At 53.4% G+C, this 18,789-nt stretch overlaps 3 protein-coding genes across 9 annotated transcripts in view; 1 reads left to right on the top strand and 2 right to left on the bottom strand.

The window, feature by feature from the left end:
* UHRF1 (ubiquitin like with PHD and ring finger domains 1) overlaps nt 1-18,789 on the bottom strand; it is a 73,307-nt gene that overhangs the window by 36,514 nt on the left and 18,004 nt on the right. The gene's annotated exons all lie outside the window — the stretch shown is intronic.
* TICAM1 (TIR domain containing adaptor molecule 1) lies at nt 72-2,582 on the top strand. The gene has a single exon (XM_051639760.1). It carries the CDS (start codon nt 142-144, stop codon nt 2,308-2,310), a length of 2,169 nt encoding a protein of 722 aa, XP_051495720.1. The 5' UTR covers nt 72-141; the 3' UTR covers nt 2,311-2,582.
* On the bottom strand, nt 7,025-11,218 carry FEM1A (fem-1 homolog A). The gene has a single exon (XM_051639761.1). The coding sequence runs from the start codon at nt 10,993-10,995 to the stop codon at nt 8,947-8,949; it is 2,049 nt and encodes a 682-aa protein (XP_051495721.1). The 5' UTR covers nt 10,996-11,218; the 3' UTR covers nt 7,025-8,946.

The raw sequence follows: 18,789 nt of genomic DNA, 5'->3' as shown, positions 1-18,789 counted from the left end.
AGCAAAGAGCCATTGCTTGTGTGGTACGTGGAGTGTGACCATCACAGCACCCCAGGAGGACAAACCTTCACTCCCAGTGCCATAATACACTTTTTCCACCCATGTTGCTTCACTCCATCATCTGGGCCACCAGCTGAGGAGATGGCACAGAGCAACGACCTCCAGGCAAGCCTTGAGGAAGTTTTTAATGTTCTATGCCAGATGCCACATGATAAACTCCTTTCCTTCAAGGATAAACTCCTTCACCTCGAAGATAAAGTGAAGGACTTGAAACCTGGGCTCTGCAGCAAGTTCCTGCAAGTCGTGGTCCAGCTCACACTGGGGCAAGAAGTGGAAGCAAGAATTGGTTTGGATTCCTTGAAAGATAACTGGGCAACCCAGTGTGTTCACCAGAGCAAACTGGGTACTGTGGGAGTGCTGGAAGTTGAAGCCGTGGCATTTCTGAACCACATCCGTGCTGTGTTGTTCCAAGAAGAGCTGCACAGTGAGGACGCTCTGGGGGAAGCCACCACAGCCTGTCACCCCACCAGGGAAACTTGGGGGGACACACTCAACAGTGTCCCAGTTGAGGACCAGGAAGAACATGACTCTGCTACCAGCAAGGACTCAGATGAAAAATTCCAGACACTGAGATCTGATGTGGACATAGGGCTTCACCAGATGCCCAGCCCAAACTACGTGGTGAGAAGTTCTCCAGTGCAGATTGGAGGCAGCTCCAACCCTACAGGCCCACGGACCTTGTGCTCCTTGGGGAGTCCCTCTATCCCCAGTTGCTTTGAGATCAGTGCCTCGCCAACGTGTCCTTTTCTCACCCAACCTTCTTCCCAGCAGCGTGACCCCAAGCCCAGCCAGCTTTGCCAAAGAAGCACGGGTGGTGCTGGACCTGATGAGGACAGGCAGAGCCATGGCCTGCAGGAAACCAGCTGGGCCAGCAGATCCAACTCTCATCCTGGGCAGGATGCAGGTGCCCAAGTCCCCCAACCTGAGGAAGTTCTGCAGGTGGGGTTGTGTCATCCAGCTTCCCCTGTTCCCAAAACCCAGCTGCCCAGGCTGGGAGCTGGGAACCAACCTGTGGAAAGCAGTGATGTCTCCAGTACGGTGGCAGCAGAACCTCGGGCACCAGAAGGAAACAGAGACACAAAGCAAGACAAAAAGCAGTTATCTACAGGTCCTCCTGATTCAAGAGCTACAGTGGATACTGGTGCTGCACACGTATCCAGGGAGGACTCCAATGTTCCTGTAGGCATTTCTTCTAACTCTGCACCTGCTTCCATTTCGGCCTGCTCCCTTCCTCTTCCCACCTACTCCTTCTCCTCAACGCTTCCCCATCCTCTTAATGGAGCTTCTTCCAACTCATCACATCCCACTCCCCTCCACTCATCCCCCTCTCCAGTCTGGCCTCCTCCTCTCCAAACTAGAGAACCAGTGCCCACATCAGAGCCAGATGGTGGAGAGAAAAAGTTCTTCAGTTTTGTTGTTCTGCACGCCAGTGAAGATGAGATCGTTGCCCAGCGGGTCAAGAACCTGCTGGAGAACATGGGGGTTCCCAATGGTGCCACACTCTGTGAGGACTTCTTCATTGCTGGACAAAGCCATATGACTTCCTTTCAGGATGCTATGGAAAACTCTGCTTTCATTATCCTTCTGCTGACCAACAACTTCCCATGTGACCTGTGTATGTTCCAGACAAACACTGTTCTGATGGATTCCATCCAGAATCCATCCAAGCGCAACTCAGTCATCCCTTTTTTACCCAAGGAGAACCCGTTGGGGCCGAGTCAGATCCCCAGCATGCTTGGTGGGCTGGTGAACTTGGATGAGAACTCTCTTGGGTTCCCCAGGAAAGTGCAGAAGACCTTTAGCAGCAGTAGGATCAATGAGAGGAAAGCCATGTGGGAGCTGAGGCAGAGAAGGAAACTCCAGCTGTATCAGGAACGGTATCAGACACTGAATTTAGCTGCTCTGAACCTTGGCTCCCCTGCCCAGGAGCCTCCATCAGCAGCACAGCCACAGCTGCTGGAGCAACCACCCCACCAATGGTGTCCCCCTCCTTCAGCTGTCCCTTTTGCCACATACCCATCTCCCCCAGCTGGTCACCCTGGGCCTGCTCAGATGGATCCCCCTCCTTTCCAACCACTTCATCTCCCACCAGGCCACTACAACATGATGCCAGGTGCAGGAGGCATCCAACATCCAACATCCATCGTCATCCAACACGCCCGCATGGTTCAGATTGGGAACCACAACGTGATGCAGGTGGAAACTGTCACACCAGGTCCACAGGATGGACAGGGAGACACCAGTGCTTGATCAGAGGCACAGCAGGTCAGCCAAGGCTGGCGACACATTCATTTCAAACCTTCAATCACAGTGATTCTGCTGGGACTGGGACTATTCTTACTGCACTGCAGGTAAAAGGTGCCACTTCCTGGAGCACAGGAGAAATTTACCTTCCTTTTTGTTGGACAAAAGAGGCTGCCATCTCCTGAGGCTGTTCTCCTTGTGCTTATTTTCATGTAATTGAGAAAACAATTTTCCTGATTTTTCTGAGGCTGCTACAAGGTTTTAGAAATTAATTTTAATGAATTGATTTGTGCTTCTCTGGTTCTTCTTTCCTGTAGAATTGGCCAAGGGGCAGTCGGGGATATCAGGGTATCTGCACATCTGTTCCTCTGGGGTGAAGGGGGCTGGGAGATGGTTCTGCTTCATCATCTAACCAAAAGGAAAACCTTGAAGGAAAATCTTCAGGGGGTGCTTTGGGCAGTCACCGTGGCCCCTGTCGAGGTGCTGAGCACCATGAGGTCCCACCCTTTTCTTCCAACAATCCTCTCTGCTGGGGGTTGCAGAGCATCCTCTCAGCCCTTCCCACCAGTGTGTGCCAGATGCAGCTGCACCAGCAGCACCATCTCCCCCAGGCCTCTGGCACCAGAGCCAGGAAAGTTCAGGAAATCAGCTCAGAAGCTGCTGAGAAGCTGCAGACCTCCAGGCTGAGCCATCCAGAGATCACTCTGCCCAGTTCCCTTCTGAAATTACAGAGAGAGAAGTTTTGTGTGTGTGAAAGACAAAATTCCCACGTGGTCCTGGGGGCACAGTTTGGAGTATTTGTGTATTTAAGAAAACTCTGTTAAAGAACTAATACTACACACCTGAGAGAAGGCTGAACAAGAATCTTTACAGTAAAGCTGTGCTTGGGGGGGGAATGACTTCATGAAGGTGGAATGAGAAGGGGGAAATGCAGACAAAGTCTGAGGGGGCAGAAGCTGAGTGTCTACTCCTGCTTGTAGAAGGTCAGAGGTGGGACAAGGGTCATTAGTCTGGCTGTTGCATGGAGAAATGGTACTTGCTTACTCCAAATATTTATGTTACTGCCTTTGAGAAAAAAGTTGGACAGCAAACCAAAAGCACTGAGCAGAGAACGAAGAGGAGTGGTGGAAGGTCAGCAAGGGGGGATGTGTGTCTGCAGGGCCTGGGTGAGGGCTTTACCAGGCAGGTACCTGCTGGGCTTTCAGCACAAGGAGGGCACCTGGAGCAGCCCCAGACACCAGGCTCTCCCTCAGCCGGCTTCTCCCGCAGCCGTTTGCCGGCTGTCAGCAGAGGTCAGCCCGAAGCCACCAGACGGTGAGAAATGGGACTGCTCCCCCCACCCCAGCAGGGCCAGCCAACCCCCTGAGCTCCCGAGTCATGCTCCAACCAACCCCCTGAGCTCCGAGTCCTGCTCCAACCAACCCCCTGAGCTCTGAGTCCTGCTCCAACCAACCCCCTGAGCTCAGTCCTGCTCTAACCAACCCCCTGAGCTCGGAGTCCTGCTCCAACCAACCCCCTGAGCTCTGAGTCCTGCTCTAACCAACCTCCTGAGCTCTGAGTCCTGCTCTAACCAACCCCGAGCTCTGAGTCCTGCTCTAACCAACCTCCTGAGCTCTGAGTCCTGCTCCAACCAACCCCGTGAGCTCCATCCAGCTCCATCCAGCTCCAACCAACCCCCTGAGCTCCAACTCTCACCCTACTCCAGGGCCTCCCAGGGCAGTGCCTGCTCCTCTCTGCACCCCAGGAAGGAACCTGCTGAGTCCTTGCTGAGGGGGTCCTTGAGTGCCCAAGTGGTTGATCCAGGGGGGTGGCCCCGTTTCAGGTATTCCTGCAGGTGTGTGGGAGTTTGTGTTACTCTGGGCAACTGTCCCAGTAGGTTTCAAATGGAGAGGAGCCAGCACGATCTGGCAGGCGAAGTGCAGGACACCACTAGCCATCCTGGGACTACCCAAACTGGGCACCCACCAAGTCTAATTCTGGATTACAGCCTTTGTCCATCCAAGCATTCCAACCAACAACTGCTTAGGAAGGATATTAATAAATCCTTGGATAAAAGACTGTTCAGCAGACATGAATTCCCTCTTAGGAGCACTCTTGTGACTCGGCTAAAGACTGGCCAGTTCTCACTCTTCCTCTCTGGCTCAACCTGCCCAGCACACCCTCACACACCAGTATCAGCCCACTCAGCTCACTGCTGAGACATGAACCACCCCAACAAGGAGGAGAGAATGGGCTGGGAGCCTCTGCTCAGCCCTGGCTCCTCAGGCAACAGCAGGTAACAGCATAAAGGACAGTCCCCTACACCTGCCTGTGCTGACACAGCTGCAACTGCTGCCTTTTTGTTTCTGAGCAGCTTCTGCCCCTCAGGAGGGGATGAGGATGTCTGTGGGATGATGCTGGGGAACCTTGAGCATTGGCTGACCTTCAGTGCAAGCTCTGGAGCTTCTGGGCACCACCAGATGTAGGAGCTGAGAGCTGGTATGTCCCTACAAAGTGCAACAGCTTGGTGGCTGTCAAGGGTTTTGGATTTCAATCCCACAGAATTTCCTCTTAAGAGGCCACGGGTCCTTTCTCATGAACCTGTCAATATAAGGTCTCTCTGCTTCCCCCATCACCACCTCAAGGAGGCTGAGCTCCTGGATCTCCTTGGCTGAGACATAAGATACCAAGCCTGGACAAATAAAAGCATTCTCTGCCCTGAGCAGAACAAGAACCAACATTGCTGTTTCAAGGCTGCCATCAGTTGTTGGCTTCCAGCTTTGGAACAGTTCAGCTTTTACCTTTGAAGGACCCAATGACAATGGATTAACTCGTTCACTCTTTATAGTCTGCTGGAATGCTCCAAGTGCTCAGATTCCTTCTAATTCCCCATTTTCTCTCCTCCATGTCACCTTTGTTCCAGCAGCTGTTGTGTTACTGGAGTTCTTATCACACTGCTCAGCCACCAGGACAGCTCCTCCCCTTGGGAGAAAACTACACCTCACTCCTTCCCCAGCTCCTCTGCTTTCCATAAATAAACCTCATACAAAGCTGGCAACTGAAGCTGCTCTAGCTTGTCAACAACCTTAACACAGTCACACCAGGTTTGCTTGGACTGGAAAAAGGAAAAGACACATGACAGGGCTGGGGATTTTGTTTTTTAAGCTTAATGTGTGAAGGGCCCAGAGGCTCAAAGGTTACTGGGAGCAACATCCACGGAAGAGCCACAGCCCTGCTTGAACTGCAGCAGCAGCTTCATTCATCCCACATTTTTAGGACCCTCTTTGCTGTTGCATACCTGGAAATCATAGAATCCCAGACTGGTTTGGGTGTGAAGGGACCTTCAAGATCATCCATTCCCAACCTCCTGCATGGGCAGGGACACCTCCCACCAGCCCAGGCTGCTCCAAGCCCCATCCAACCTGCCCTTCAACACTGCCAGGGATGGGGCAGCCACAGCTTCCCTGGGCAACCTGGGCCAGGCTCTCACCACCCTCACACCCAAGAATTTCTTCTCAATTTTCCTATCTTGCCAGTGCACAGAAGGGCTTTGGGAGGGTCAGTAGCCACCCCAGTGAAAAAAACAAACACCACCTTCACTCTCTGTCCAAGATAATTACTCAGAGAACAACATCACTGAAACATTCCACTGCTCCCCACAACTCCTTGTCTAGCCCCACATACTGGAGCAGATCCAGACCACACCTACAATAAATAAGGACTGTTCATTGTAATTACCCCTACATTCACACAGTGATTTCTCCCACACAGTAATTACTATCAACACTTCATTGCTGGGTCCTTACTATGTAATTACAGATCATTTATGTGTTGAAAAAAAATAAATTAAAGCCCTTTTCTATCACACAGCAGCAGAATTTCAGTGGGAGAAACATGTCCCACAGAACTGCAGACACTGCTTGTGCCATATCTAGCATAAAAGCAGCAACACCCATCAAACCATCATGACTTATTTTTGAGAATGGAGCAACTGATGAAGGGACAAATATACAAGTATCTTATCCATATGCTCCCATCCTCTCTGGGGAATCAGAAAATGGTTTGAGTTGGGAGGGTCCTTCAAGATCATCTAGATCCAGCCCCCCTGCATGGGCAGGGACACCTCCCACCAGCCCAGGCTGCTCCAAGCCCCATCCAACCTGCCCTTCAACACTGCCAGGGATGGGGCAGCCACAGCTTCCCTGGGCAACCTGGGCCAGGCTCTCACCACCCTCCCAACAGAATCACAGAATGGTTTGAGTTAGAGGGGACCATAAAAGAAGGCCAAAACTTTTTGGAAATCCAAATTCTTGTGTGGAACTAACTGCTCTACATTCCACTGGCTGCTTTTGACCTCCCACTGACAGCTCTGGGCTTGAAAAAGAAACTGTGACAGCCACAACGTGTCCCTCTTTCTCCTTGCTGTGCCCAGCATCCCAACTGCAGATAAAGCAGGTAACATCTGAGCCAACACAGCTGCCTCCTTTCCCACTGCTCCATTTACTCCAAAAGATAAAGCAAAGGACCTAAAACGAGGTGTCACTTCAGTGTTACCCTTTTCCAGGGGAAATGTTTGCAATTTCAGCACCGATTCGTTTTCCCAGGAGTAAATTCAGATGAAATGAAAACAATCACACCTGTTGATTGCAAACTCCCAGTATTTCCATACCCACAAGTGGCCCATCCCTGGGAAAGAAGCTGAAAACAGAGGGTTACCAGCAAGAAGTCCAAGGCACTTGCATTCTAGCAGCCATTTTTTGTTTTATTATTTAAAGTTAAGAGCGCTCAACAGCTCACAAATTAAACAAGTTCCATTCCTGCAATTTAGTTCAGGTCTCAGCCAAAAGGAGAAGAAAAAAAAATATAGAGAGAATGTAGCTAAACTAACTCTGCACTTTACATCTCAAGAGAAGTTAAACCTCTTTGCTTTATAAATAAATGTTATAGTTAACACTGCAAAAACGTCATGGCAGATCTACAACACCTTTAAGGGGCAGAGAGCACTGGATTATTGAAGCATATGGATGTGCTGGCTTATAAATACAAGTAGAGAAGCTTCAGGAGCATTTAGTGCATGGTTGTTTATCAGGGTTCTGCTCTCCCAGTCTTGACCTTTCCCAAAGCTCAGAGGCAGCTGCTTCACCCCCAACTGTGCTTTCCACTCTGCCCTGGGCCAAGAAATGAGCCCCTGGCTGCCAAAGCCCAGTCACTCCCCCTGCAAGAAGATCATCTGCTGGAACAGCATCATGTTTACCAACACTGTTGTTCACCAAGGAGGGTTCTGCTAATGCAGGCAAATACCTACCCTGAGACTACAGATTTCAAGAGAAAACCAAGTTGTGTGCAGCTCCTAAATGAAAGGAAGGAGCTTGCCCAAACAGTAGCCAAAGGAGATTTCAAATTCCACCTTTGAAGTAGCACCATCCTCAGTGAAGTTGCAAAAAGAATTAAAAGCCAAACCCCAGATGCTAACAACCCACTCCCTGTAGGTTTTCAGAATGGGGTAATTAACAGAGCCCACTGGATTGATACTAATTAACCTCAGAAGAACAAGAAGGCACCTTTAACTTTCATTTCTCTCTTCCTTCAGACCACCCTCATGCAAACATGCCACAAACACTCACTTGCTTTAATAACCCCCTGAGCACCACCCACGCTATGAGTACCTCCCATCCTAGAGGGCTTCCAAGAGAACATCCTCAGAGATGGTTCCATGGGCACTGGTTTGGCTCTGAAACCTGGTCAAATCCACCCTATACAGCTCCATCCCTGTGGACCTCTGGAGCTAAAGGACCTCCACGTGGGGAAGGGAGTGAACATCAGCAGAATGTATGCAAGCCAAGGGCCTGAACTTCACATTATTTTGTTCTTAAGGTAGCAGTTTTTCCTCCCCATCCATAAACCCCAACAACTACTGATGAAACTAAATAACCAGAACTGACCTTACTACATCCTACAGGATTGAAGAAGTCTTGCAGCATAGATAGGGCCTGGCTCTACAAGAGAAAAAATAACTCAGCTTTATGCACAATCATTGCAATCTCAGGCCTTTAACACCACTTGCTACTTGGCCAACCAAGGCAGAGGGGAAAAAAACCCCTGTCCTCAGCATACCCAGCCCTACTGCCACGCAAGGCAACTACCTCAGGTTGTTAGATTGATAACGTAGCAAATCTGAGAAGGGGGTGGGGAAAGAATTAGTTGGAAGGTATTTTTTTATTCCTCACTTGCATTCCTAGCTGTTCAGTACTTGGGATGGGAAGGGCCAGAGCACACGTGTGATGTGTGGCTGCTCCAAAGCTTTATGCTGAGTTAATCCTGCACTAACAGGAGAGGCTGCAGGTCTCAGGGATCTCCATTTTCCTTCCTTCTCAGGACAAGACAGCTGGCATGGGACAGGGCAGGGGCTGTGGCCCTCTCTGGATACAGTGCACTGGAGATAGCTGGTACCTGAAGGTGACAATAAGGAGGGATAGCCATGAGCTCTGGAGCAGCCTCCTCCCCTACCCCTACACACACCAGCTTTGTGGTGACAGATGAGGACAAAGCTCGCAGCGATGGCCTTCAGCACCTGGGCAAGGATGGCCTGAGATCTCAGGCTGCACTACCTCTGTGGGGTGAAATGGGTGACAGGAAAGGCTGGGGACCTTCAGCTCTCCCACCCTAGTGCAGTTCAATGAAGGCTTCCAGCTCCTCGGGGATGAAACCCTTGTAGGGAATCTTGTGCTTGTCCAGGGCGCGAGCAGCAAGGCACTGGAGGGTGATGTAATTGAAGGGCTGCATCATGCTCTTGGTGAGCAGCTTCTCATCCAGCAACTCATAAGCAGTCTGCTTGAAGGCGTTGGTGGCGTCCATGTGGGCTCCAGCCTCCATCAGGGCGCTCATGATCAGGGGGCAGTTGTTACGGGCAGCAACGTGCAGGGGGGTGTTGTTGTCGTAGTCACGGCTGTCCGGGTCAGCCCCGCACTCCAGAAGCAAATTCACAACGTGGAGGGATGGGAACTTGCCCACGGGATAACGTCCCACCGTGGTGGTATCCTTGTCCACAGCCATATGCAAAGGAGTGAAGCCATTCTTGGCCCGGGGGCTGCACTTGAGCAGGCGGTAGATGGTCTGGCGCTTCTGGTGCTCCTGCTCCGGGGTGCACTCCACCTTCTCCAGCAAGAAGACCAAGTGGAGGATAATAGCCAGTGTCTTGGTGAACTGAGCTGAGTCAACCACAGGGTCTTTACCATGCACCAGTGCCCTCTCCACCTCCCGGACCCCTTTGCTCAGCACTCCCATGAGGTCCGAGAAGCCCAAGTGAGTGGCTAAAGTGCCTTTGGAGCGGTCCTGAAGCACGTAAGAGAAAAGCTCAGCAAAGGAAAGGAAACTGCTGGCGGTCATGGGGCTGAGAGGCTCCAGGTTGCCTTGCTGCATGTCCAGGGCGTATTTCCAGAGGTTAATGCAGCGTTCGAAGTTGCCGGAGTCGGCGTAGACTGCCCCTCGGTACCGGATGTAGTAGGAAGTGTCGGGGTGGGAAGGGCCCAGGATGCGCTCCCTGATCAGCAGCGCCTGCATGCGCATCTCGTCGGGATCAGTAATCAAAGCTTCCAGTTCCTCCAGTGAACTCACTTCTCGGGAATAGTCGTAGGCCAGGACCAGCTGCCGGGGCTCAGGCTTGGGCAGGTATTGCCCACCCTCGCACCGCAGCTCCATCGCCCTCCGCCAGTACTTGTGGGCTCCCAACAGGTCACGCTTCTTATCCACAAACGTAGCACCCAGCAACTCCAGTGCTTCCACAGCAGCCTCTCGAGTGCAGAAGACATTAGGGACCTGCTGCTCATCCTGACTGGAAGCTGAGGCACAACACTGCTCACACACCTCTTCACTGCAGCCCTGAGGAGTTTCCTTGCTGCTGCTGCAGCACCTCAGATGGCTCCCACCTGCCGCACAGGTCCCACTTTGGCTCCCCGCAACCTCCTCATCCTCCTGCTGCAGCCCTCCTTGGATGAGGTACTCCACAATGTTGGTGTGGCCGGTGACGCTGGCCGCTAGCAGAGGAGTCATGCCGTAGCCATCCTTCTCCATGCGGGCTTTGGAGCGGAGCAGGAGCTGCAGGATCTCCAAGCTGCCAGACTCGGCGCAGTCATGCAGGGCTGTGTTCCCCTTCACGCTCCGGCGGTTCACATCAGCCCCTTTCTCCAGCAAGTAACGTGCAATTTCCCGGTGCCCTTTGTAGCAAGAAATCATTAAACAAGTGTGTCCGTGCCGGTTAGCTACCTCCAGGTCAGCCCCGCGCTCCCCCACCAAGTAGCGCACGATCTCCAGGTGCCCGTCGAAGCAAGCAGCCCGCAGCGGCGTCGAGTTGGTCAGCGTGGTCTGGTTCACGGAGGCGCCGTGATCCAGGAGGCTGCGAACCACCCCCAGGTGCCCGGCAGCAGAGGCCGCCCAGAGCGGCGGGGCCCCCTCGATGGTCTCCCCATCGAAGTTGACCGAGCCCCCCTCCTCCACGCGGGCGCCGCAGTGATCCAGCAGGTATTCCACCACCTCCAGGTGCCCGTGCCGGGCGGCGATCAGCAGCGGGGTGCTGCCTCCCCCGGGGCCGTCTCCCCCACCGGGCCCTGCCGTCAGCGCCTCCAGCTCCTCCCGGCTCCGGCTGCCCAGCAGCTTCTGCAGCAGCTTCAGCTTCCCATCGCGGGCCGCGTTGTACACAGCCGTGCGCAGGTCCATGGCGACGGGGGCCGCGGCGACCGGCCCGGCCACCTCCTGGCCATGGACCGGCTGCTCCTCCACGCCCCCAGCTCGGCCCGGCGCAGGGGACGGGCGAGGGCAGCCCCCCGGCGGGGAGGAGCCCTGCGGGGCCGGCGGCGCCCGGCGAGACAACCCTCACCTCAGCACAGCAACCTTCCGTCCCTCCGCCCGGCCGCCATCTTAGGTGCTAAAGCGAAACAAAATGGCGCCCGCGCGGCCCCCGGGGGGCGGGGAGGGAGGAGGACGATGGGAAATGTAGTCCCGCCGCCGGCCCGGCCCCGCGGGAGCGGCCCCCCGCGGACTCCATTTCCCGGCAGGCAGCGGGAAAGAGGAGGTGGCCGGAGCCCGCGGGCCGCGCCGCGCGGGGCACACTGGGAAATGTAGTCCCGCGGTGCCGGGAACTCCGCCCCTTCCCGCGCATCCCGGGGGCTCCGCGCCTGCCTTTCCCAGCGCGCCCCGCGCCCCGCCGGGGCTGGCGGGGCTGGGGGGGCCGCGGGTTCGCGTCCTGCTCCGTCCCCCGGGCCGGGGAACGTCCCCGCAGCCCCTTGTGGGGGACACCGGGGGGGCCGGGGGGCGATGGGGACCGCAGGGACCCGCTCCTTGTGCGCCCGGGGACGGTGACCCGGGGTCTCCCGACCGCCTGGAACGCTTTAGTCCCACACGGGAATTCCGATCCCCAGCGCTTCTACAACTCGACGCCGTGTTTTCCGTTGCGCGGGGGGGGGGGGTTTGTTTTATTTCCGGTGAATTCCTCGAACGGGCTGAGCTCCCGAGCCTGGCAGCTCCGCGGCCTGCCGGCCCGGCCTCCCTGCGGCGGCACCGGGAGCGTTCCAGGCACCGGGCAGCGAGGGAGCAGCGAAGCCAAGTCCCTGGGAGGAACAGGCTGGTTCCCTTTGGTCCCTCCCGGGGGACAAGATGTGCAGCCTCCCTCCCCCCGGGATGGCGAGACACGGATGGAGCGGGGGGAAACAGGGCGCTCAGGAGCCTGGCCTGGATGAGTGAAGCTCTGGCTCCCCGAAAATATGGTTAGAAGTGCAGGGGGGTGTTGGTTTCACGTCCTAGTGTCAGCAGCAGAGGGTTGGGGTTAGTGCTGTTTTCCCATCCTAGTGCTGGAATCACGTTGTTGGGGTTTTATTTTCTCTCTATACCCTCGTGTCAGGGATAAATAGTTTGCTGGAGAGAAGGGAGATCTCCGCAGGTCCCAGTGACCCCCGGGGGGGTTTTACGGTCCCAGCAACCGAGGGACTGAACTGGGCTCCACCCGGGGGGTCCCCAGACGGAGCAGGATTGATGCCAAGACCAGCCCCAACACAGCCCCTTGTGCCCTGCTCCCCGGGGCAGGAGGACACCAGCGGGTGCGGGTCATGGTGGGGACTGGGAAGGCAGCCACGGGGGCAGGAAAGGGCAGAATGAGACCTTGAAAGGGACAAAGTGACCTGCTAGAATGGAACGTGTGAACAGGGGCAGGAAACTTACAGGATCATCAGAAGCATCAGATGGGCTGTAAACCCTGGAGCGCCCGGGCAGGGGGGAAAGAGGGGAGGGAGCTTTGGGAGCAGGGAACACCAAGGGTTGTTCAGCTGGCCATGGGTGCGCCTGCTTGTGGAGGTCACCCAGTCTTGCCAGGGTGTCAAGAACCTGAAGGATCCGCTCGGGCCCGTTCCCCGGCGCCACAAACGTTGCTCACACTATTTTTAGTTGAATTTCAGTGGCTCTAATCTTTACATGGGGAGTTGGCACAGGCTTTCTCCTGTTGTATTTTATTTATAGCTGTTTCTTTTCCTTTCCAGAGAAAGATGAGCCTCATTATTTCCATTATTATTATTCTGTCATTATTCAGTCCACCTATCCATCCACCCATTTAAGTCTTGTCTGGAATTACCCAGGATTATCCTGCTAATGCTTGTTGCCTTCTCACAGAATATCATTTTTGTTGCTAAGAAACTGCTTTTGCATAACAGACAGTGAGGGCCTCGTTTGCACTTCGGCAGCTGCTGGAGTCCAGGGGAGCAGCAGGTGCTCCGTGCTCCTGGGAGCCTGAGCCAAAGGGTCTGTGCCAGGATTCCCCCCCAAGCTCTGACTCTGCATGTGAGTGTCACCTACATGAACCACGTGCTTGGGGACACGGTGCCTTTGTGCTTGAAAAGGAGCAAAGGTGTCTTCATAGAACCATGGAATGGTTTGGCTTGAAGGGATCTTCAAGATCATCCATTCCTAACCCCCCTGCATGGGCAGGGACACCTCCCACCAGCCCAGGTTGCTCCAAGCCCCATCCAACCTGCCCTTCAACACTGCCAGGGATGGGGCAGCCACAGCTTCCCTGGGCAACCTGGGCCAGGCTCTCACCACCCTCACACTCCAAAATTCCCTCCTCATGTCTCACCTCAATCTCCCTCTTCCAGTTTTCATCCATCCCCCCTTGTCCTCTCCCTCCCTGCCCTTGTCCCAAGCCCCTCCCCAGCTTTCCTGGAGCCCCTTCAGGCCCTGGAAGGTGCTCTAAGGTCTCCCTGGAGCCTTCTCTTCTCCAGGCTGAACACCCCAACTCTCCCAGCCTGGCTCCAGAGCAGAGCTGCTCCAGCCCTTGGACCATCTCTGTGGCCTCCTCTGGATTTGTTCCAACAGGTCCATGTCCCTCTTGTGTTGAGGGCTCCAGAGCTTCCACCCATCCCTGTGTGAAACCTGCAGCTCTCGGGCTGTTTCTGCTGCAGGTCAAGGCACAGACACGATGACGTTTCCTCTCCTTGCTGCCTCTTTCATGTTGCTATGGTGATCAGATGCACTTTTATCTGAAGTATCTATTAACTAAAGCTTCCTATTAATTTCCCCTCCACCGAATGAATATGGAATTCACCAGAACACCAGGTAGGCTCTTCAGGTCCCAAATTTACATCAGAGCCTGTCCCCGATTTTCTGCCGGAAACATCAGAAGGTGGAAGTGCAGCTGATGAAAATGGGCTTTTTTGTTGTTGTTGTTTTCCATGAATGAATAAATTGCTTCGTAATGAGAGAATAAAGAACACAAGGAACAGTGTCACAACAGCCTCTCCCTGTAGATCCATGAATGTGAAAGGTACTCGAGCCTGAAAGCCTCGACCCCGATCCAACTGTAAATGGATTCTTTGGTTTGGGGAGGCAGAGGTGGGGGTGGATGGGCTGGAACCACATCAGCCTGGGAGATCTAGGGCAGGATTTGACCATGTGGGGGGCAGAAACCAGAGGCACTCTGCTTCATCCTGATCAAATTCCTTTGTCACATGGGTTCTCCTGCATCCTTAGAGTTGGGGGGTTCAGCCTGGAAAAGAGAAGGCTCCAGGGAGACCTTAGAGCAGCTTCCAGGGCCTGAAGGGGCTCCAGGAAAGCTGGGGAGGGGCTTGGGACAAGGGCAGGGAGGGAGGGGACAAGGGAGGATGGATGAAAACTGGGAGAGGGAGATTGAGGTGAGACATGAGGAGGGAATTCTGGAGTGTGAGGGTGGTGAGAGCCTGGCCCAGGTTGCCCAGGGAAGCTGTGGCTGCCCCATCCCTGGCAGTGTTGAAGGGCAGGTTGGATGGGGCTTGGAGCAGCCTGGGCTGGTGGGAGGTGTCCCTGCCCATGCAGGGGGGTTGGGTCTAGATGATCTTGAAGGTCCCTTCCAACCCAAACCATTCCATGATCCTCTTACTGAGGTCACCACCAAAAGACTTAGTGTCCCAAACCAGGTCACTGGGGTGATGGAGACTTCTGAACCTGATGGGCACCAGAGCTGCAGCTCCTGCTTCCACTGACAGAACAATCAGGAATTAAAGATCTTTCATCTAAGAACGTGGCTGAGTGATGTGTTGCTGTGATGGGCACCCATGCCCAGGGTCCTTCCCATGTCCTCCTGCAGGGCTGGAGCTGGTGCTGCCTGTCAGAGGAGCTGCCAGGAAACCTTCCTGTGCCAGTGACAAGGAACACAGAATAGATCTGAACACCTGGGACAGAAATGAAGGGCTCAAAACTATCACATCCCTCATCTACAGGAGACATCCTCCCCAAGGCCCTGGAGACTCCAGGGAAGGTTTTCAGGGTAATGCAGATAAAGCCCCAGCAACTATTTGGAGAATATAGAGGGAAATTAAATACCAGAGGAAGAGAAGATAAAAAATGAGACATTTTGACAGGGCTGCCAGATTGTGTGGCAGGAGGGTTAATTTTTTTTGAAACTGCCATTTCATATTTCCTTTCAGACAAGCTGAATTACACGGTTCTGGCTGCTGGAAGAGTTGCATAATTTCCTTCACAGAAATAATGACAGAGTGCTTAAAAAGGAAGTGAAAGGATGGCTGAAGTATTGGGCAGACTTCAGAAATCTAGGCTGAGAGCTCACCTTGGCTGGAGGCTCATTTGGGGACCTTGGACTCATCGTTTCATCTTCCCATGGCTTATTTCCCAACCAATAAGATGGGAATAATAACTGTTCTTTACCTCTCCTGCTTATTTTAACTGCAAGCTCTGAATTCACAGGTTGCATGTTCTGTGCTTACAGGGGCAACCAAAGCCCAAGAGCTTCCATTCATGTGAAGGTGTCTGGGACAACCACAATTCACAACACAGATCATCACAGAAGCACTTGGATACACAGTCTGGACCATTTTGAAAGCTCAAGAGTTTCTCATCCCTTGTTCCACATCTCTCCCCCCCAGAGGTGGAGCAGCTCGGATCTGTGCCAAGAGTCTCAAAAGCCTATCAGTAATTTAGGAGCAGAGCCCATGCTGCTTTCCTGAACTCCTGCCTGACTTCTGAAACTGTTGGTGGATGACTGAGATGCCTGCAGAGTTTCCTGCAAGGTCTTGGTGCTCAGTCTGTCTCTGCACTAAGGGGTGGCAACAGACTGGGGTCAAGAGCCTCATTTTTTCCCCAAGTTTAAATTCAGCTCTGCAGGCAGCTCTGGACCAAGCCTTTTTTTTTCTCAGTCTCTTCAACTTTTAGGGGCTTGTCTGATTTTTCAGGAGGCAGAGGAAGATGGCTCCTTCCTGCTGGGTCCACTGAAGACAAGATCTCCTCTGGAGCGAAGCAACTACGGGAGAAATTTGCTGCACAAAGGGACCAATTTTAAAAAATAGCAAGAAATGGCAGCATGACATTAGCAGGAACAATGACCCAATACCCAGTTTGCTGCAGGGGCTTTTGTCCTGTAACTACCTTCATCATTAAGGCTTGTGATGACATTATTTTCTGTGCTTATCTAGGGCACGAGGCCGTGGCTACCTGGAAGGAAGGATCCTGATCAGACTGCAGAAGATGAAGAAGCAGGAGAGGCATGTTGAGTAACACTAAATCAATGTAGTTTCATTTACATTAGACACCAGCCTGGCAATTTGGACACTAATGGTTGCCCTGCTGCCCTCTGAAGTTTTGTAGATTTAATGGAGCAGTGGGGGAGTAAAAGAGAGGGGGAGTGTGATTCGTTCTTGGTTATGATACATGGATCTTTCCTTTCATCCAGCCTCAAAGGACAGTGATTGGTACAATTGTTACCTTCTTTTGGCAATAGGTTTCCTGGGATAAGCACCTCTCTGCTCCTGCCTCACACGTTATCCAAGGTAATAGCAGTTGTGTCTCTGGATCCCTCCCTGTGCCAAAGGGAAAGGACAAAAGACTGGCTCTGAGGCAAGTGGCAAGAGCATCAGATGTGGACCTAAGCCTTGGGCAGCTTGATTTTGTGGAGCCACCAACTGCCTTTGTGTGTCTTAGCAAGTCACCACCTCTGTCCCCTGCCTCAGTTCTCCTGGGTAATGTGTAGCTGTCTTGTAGGAGCTGTGATGGAGTAAAGTGCTCCAATATGAAAGGGATGAGACCCCACCTGGAGAACCTGGTCCAGTTCTGGAGCCCCCAACATCAGAAGGACATGGAGCTCCTGGAGAGAGTTCAGAGGAGGCCACGGAGATGATCCAAGGGCTGGAGCAGCTCTGCTCTGGGGACAGGCTGGGAGAGTTGGGGTGTTCAGCCTGGAGAAGAGAAGGCTCCAGGGAGAACTTAGAGCACCTTCCAGTGCCTGAAGGGGCTCCAGGAAAGCTGGGGAGGGGCTTGGGACAAGGGCAGGGAAGGAGAGGACAAGGGGGGATGGATGAAAACTGGCAGAGGGAGATTGAGGTGAGACATGAGGAGGGAATTCTGGAGTGTGAGGGTGGTGAGAGCCTGGCCCAGGTTGCCCAGGGAAGCTGTGGCTGCCCCATCCCTGGCAGTGTTGAAGGGCAGGTTGGATGGGGCTTGGAGCAGCCTGGGCTGGTGGGAGGTGTCCCTGCCCATGCAGGGGGTTGGGACTGGATGATCTTCAAGGTCCCTTCCAACCAAACCATTCCATGATTCTACTAGGGACACAGAGACTTCTAGATAAACAGAGAACCAAGTTATTCTGCCTTTCTCACAAGCAAGAATCACTCCTTCCTTTCACAGAGGCCCCCAGTGCAGCAGCAGAAGCAACAACGGGTCAATAGGCAGGAGGAAACAGAACCCGTTCGATACCAACTGCAAACAAAGGAGTATTGAGACCCACTGAGGACCTGGATGTTATTGACTGGCTTCAAGGACTGCAAAGTATGTTTGCAAACTGCAAAGCACAGAGATGTGGAGGGCAGTGGACTGTGTGTGCCCTGGTGTTCTCTGCACCAGCTCTACAGATCATTGTCCAGGTGGGCTTCTCTTTTCAGCCTCAGTGACCTGGTTGGAGGACAAGGTGGAAGGGCTGAAGTTCCTGAGTCACCTCTGCCATCATGACAGTGACAAGAGGGCAATGCTGAGGGTGTCCTGCTTGGGTTAAGAAAGAAACAGACAAAGAAAATGCTTTTCAGCACCAACAACCCAAAGTACTGAGGACATCTCAGCAGTTACTTTTACCAGTGACCTCAGCGGGGTTCAGGGGTTTCATTTTCACACCTAAATACCTTTGAAAATAGAGGCACTGGGGGGTACTGGAAAGCTGCTCTTTTCATCTTTTAAAGCCCTGCTGGAAGCAAAAGGCCAGAACTTCAACCCAAGCCCCTGTGGGGTCAGGGTACAAGCAAGGTCTTGCTGTGCCCAGCAGAGCCCTGTGCCCCCAGCAGCTGGTACTTGAGTCCTGCCCCTGCCACAGATTTGTTGTGGGCTCTTTGAGCCACTGTCATGATTTCCCTGTTGGTTTCTCTGTGAAATTGCTTTGAAGTTCGAGCCCACAGCTTGGCTCTTCACAGCCACTTCTCCTGTTGCTTCAGTCAGAGCCCATATCTGGGCAAGTTCCTGGGGAGGGGAAGCGAGGAGCAGCCTCTGTGCTGTATGGCAGGCTATGATTTGTTGTCACCTTCATAAATCAGAACAACAAAATCACTAGTCTTCCACACAGAGCCAGAGCACCAAGAGCAGCTCTTTCTCCTCAGGGATGTCCTCCTTCACGTCTGCTTCTCTTCTTCCTCAGCTGGCCTCATTCCTTCCACACTCATTGCTCATTCCAGGGGTGGATGCTGCCCTTTGCAGGGCAGAACAACCCAGTCTTCTTTGTCAGCCTGTGTCAAACCTCACTAGAACAATCTGTCCAATCTTGAGACTGTAGCTGTGACTTTCAGCACTGTTCTCTCACTCAGGAGACTCTACATGCCTATAAAAATTGGGATGATGGGGTTTTTTTTTCCAGGGATATCAGGGCTCAGCAGGGTGTCCTTTCTCCTCACCCTAGATTAAACTTCTCCAGGAGTGCCCTATCAACCTGTCTGTCTCTCAGCTGTATTTTGCTCTGACTAACCAAGCAAATGCAACCCATGCTTGGGAATGCTAGAGAAA

Source organism: Apus apus, chromosome 24 (genome assembly GCF_020740795.1).
Source record: "Apus apus isolate bApuApu2 chromosome 24, bApuApu2.pri.cur, whole genome shotgun sequence".
Lineage (NCBI taxonomy): Eukaryota > Metazoa > Chordata > Aves > Apodiformes > Apodidae > Apus > Apus apus.
Note: the sequence above shows the minus strand (reverse complement) of the source record. Positions and strands in the feature narration are given on the sequence as shown.

Bases quoted from the DNA above. Each gene is read 5' to 3' on its own strand.
- TICAM1 (XM_051639760.1), top strand. From the start codon at position 142: ATGGCACAGAGCAACGACCTCCAGGCAAGCCTTGAGGAAGTTTTTAAT.
- FEM1A (XM_051639761.1), bottom strand. From the start codon at position 10,995: ATGGACCTGCGCACGGCTGTGTACAACGCGGCCCGCGATGGGAAGCTG.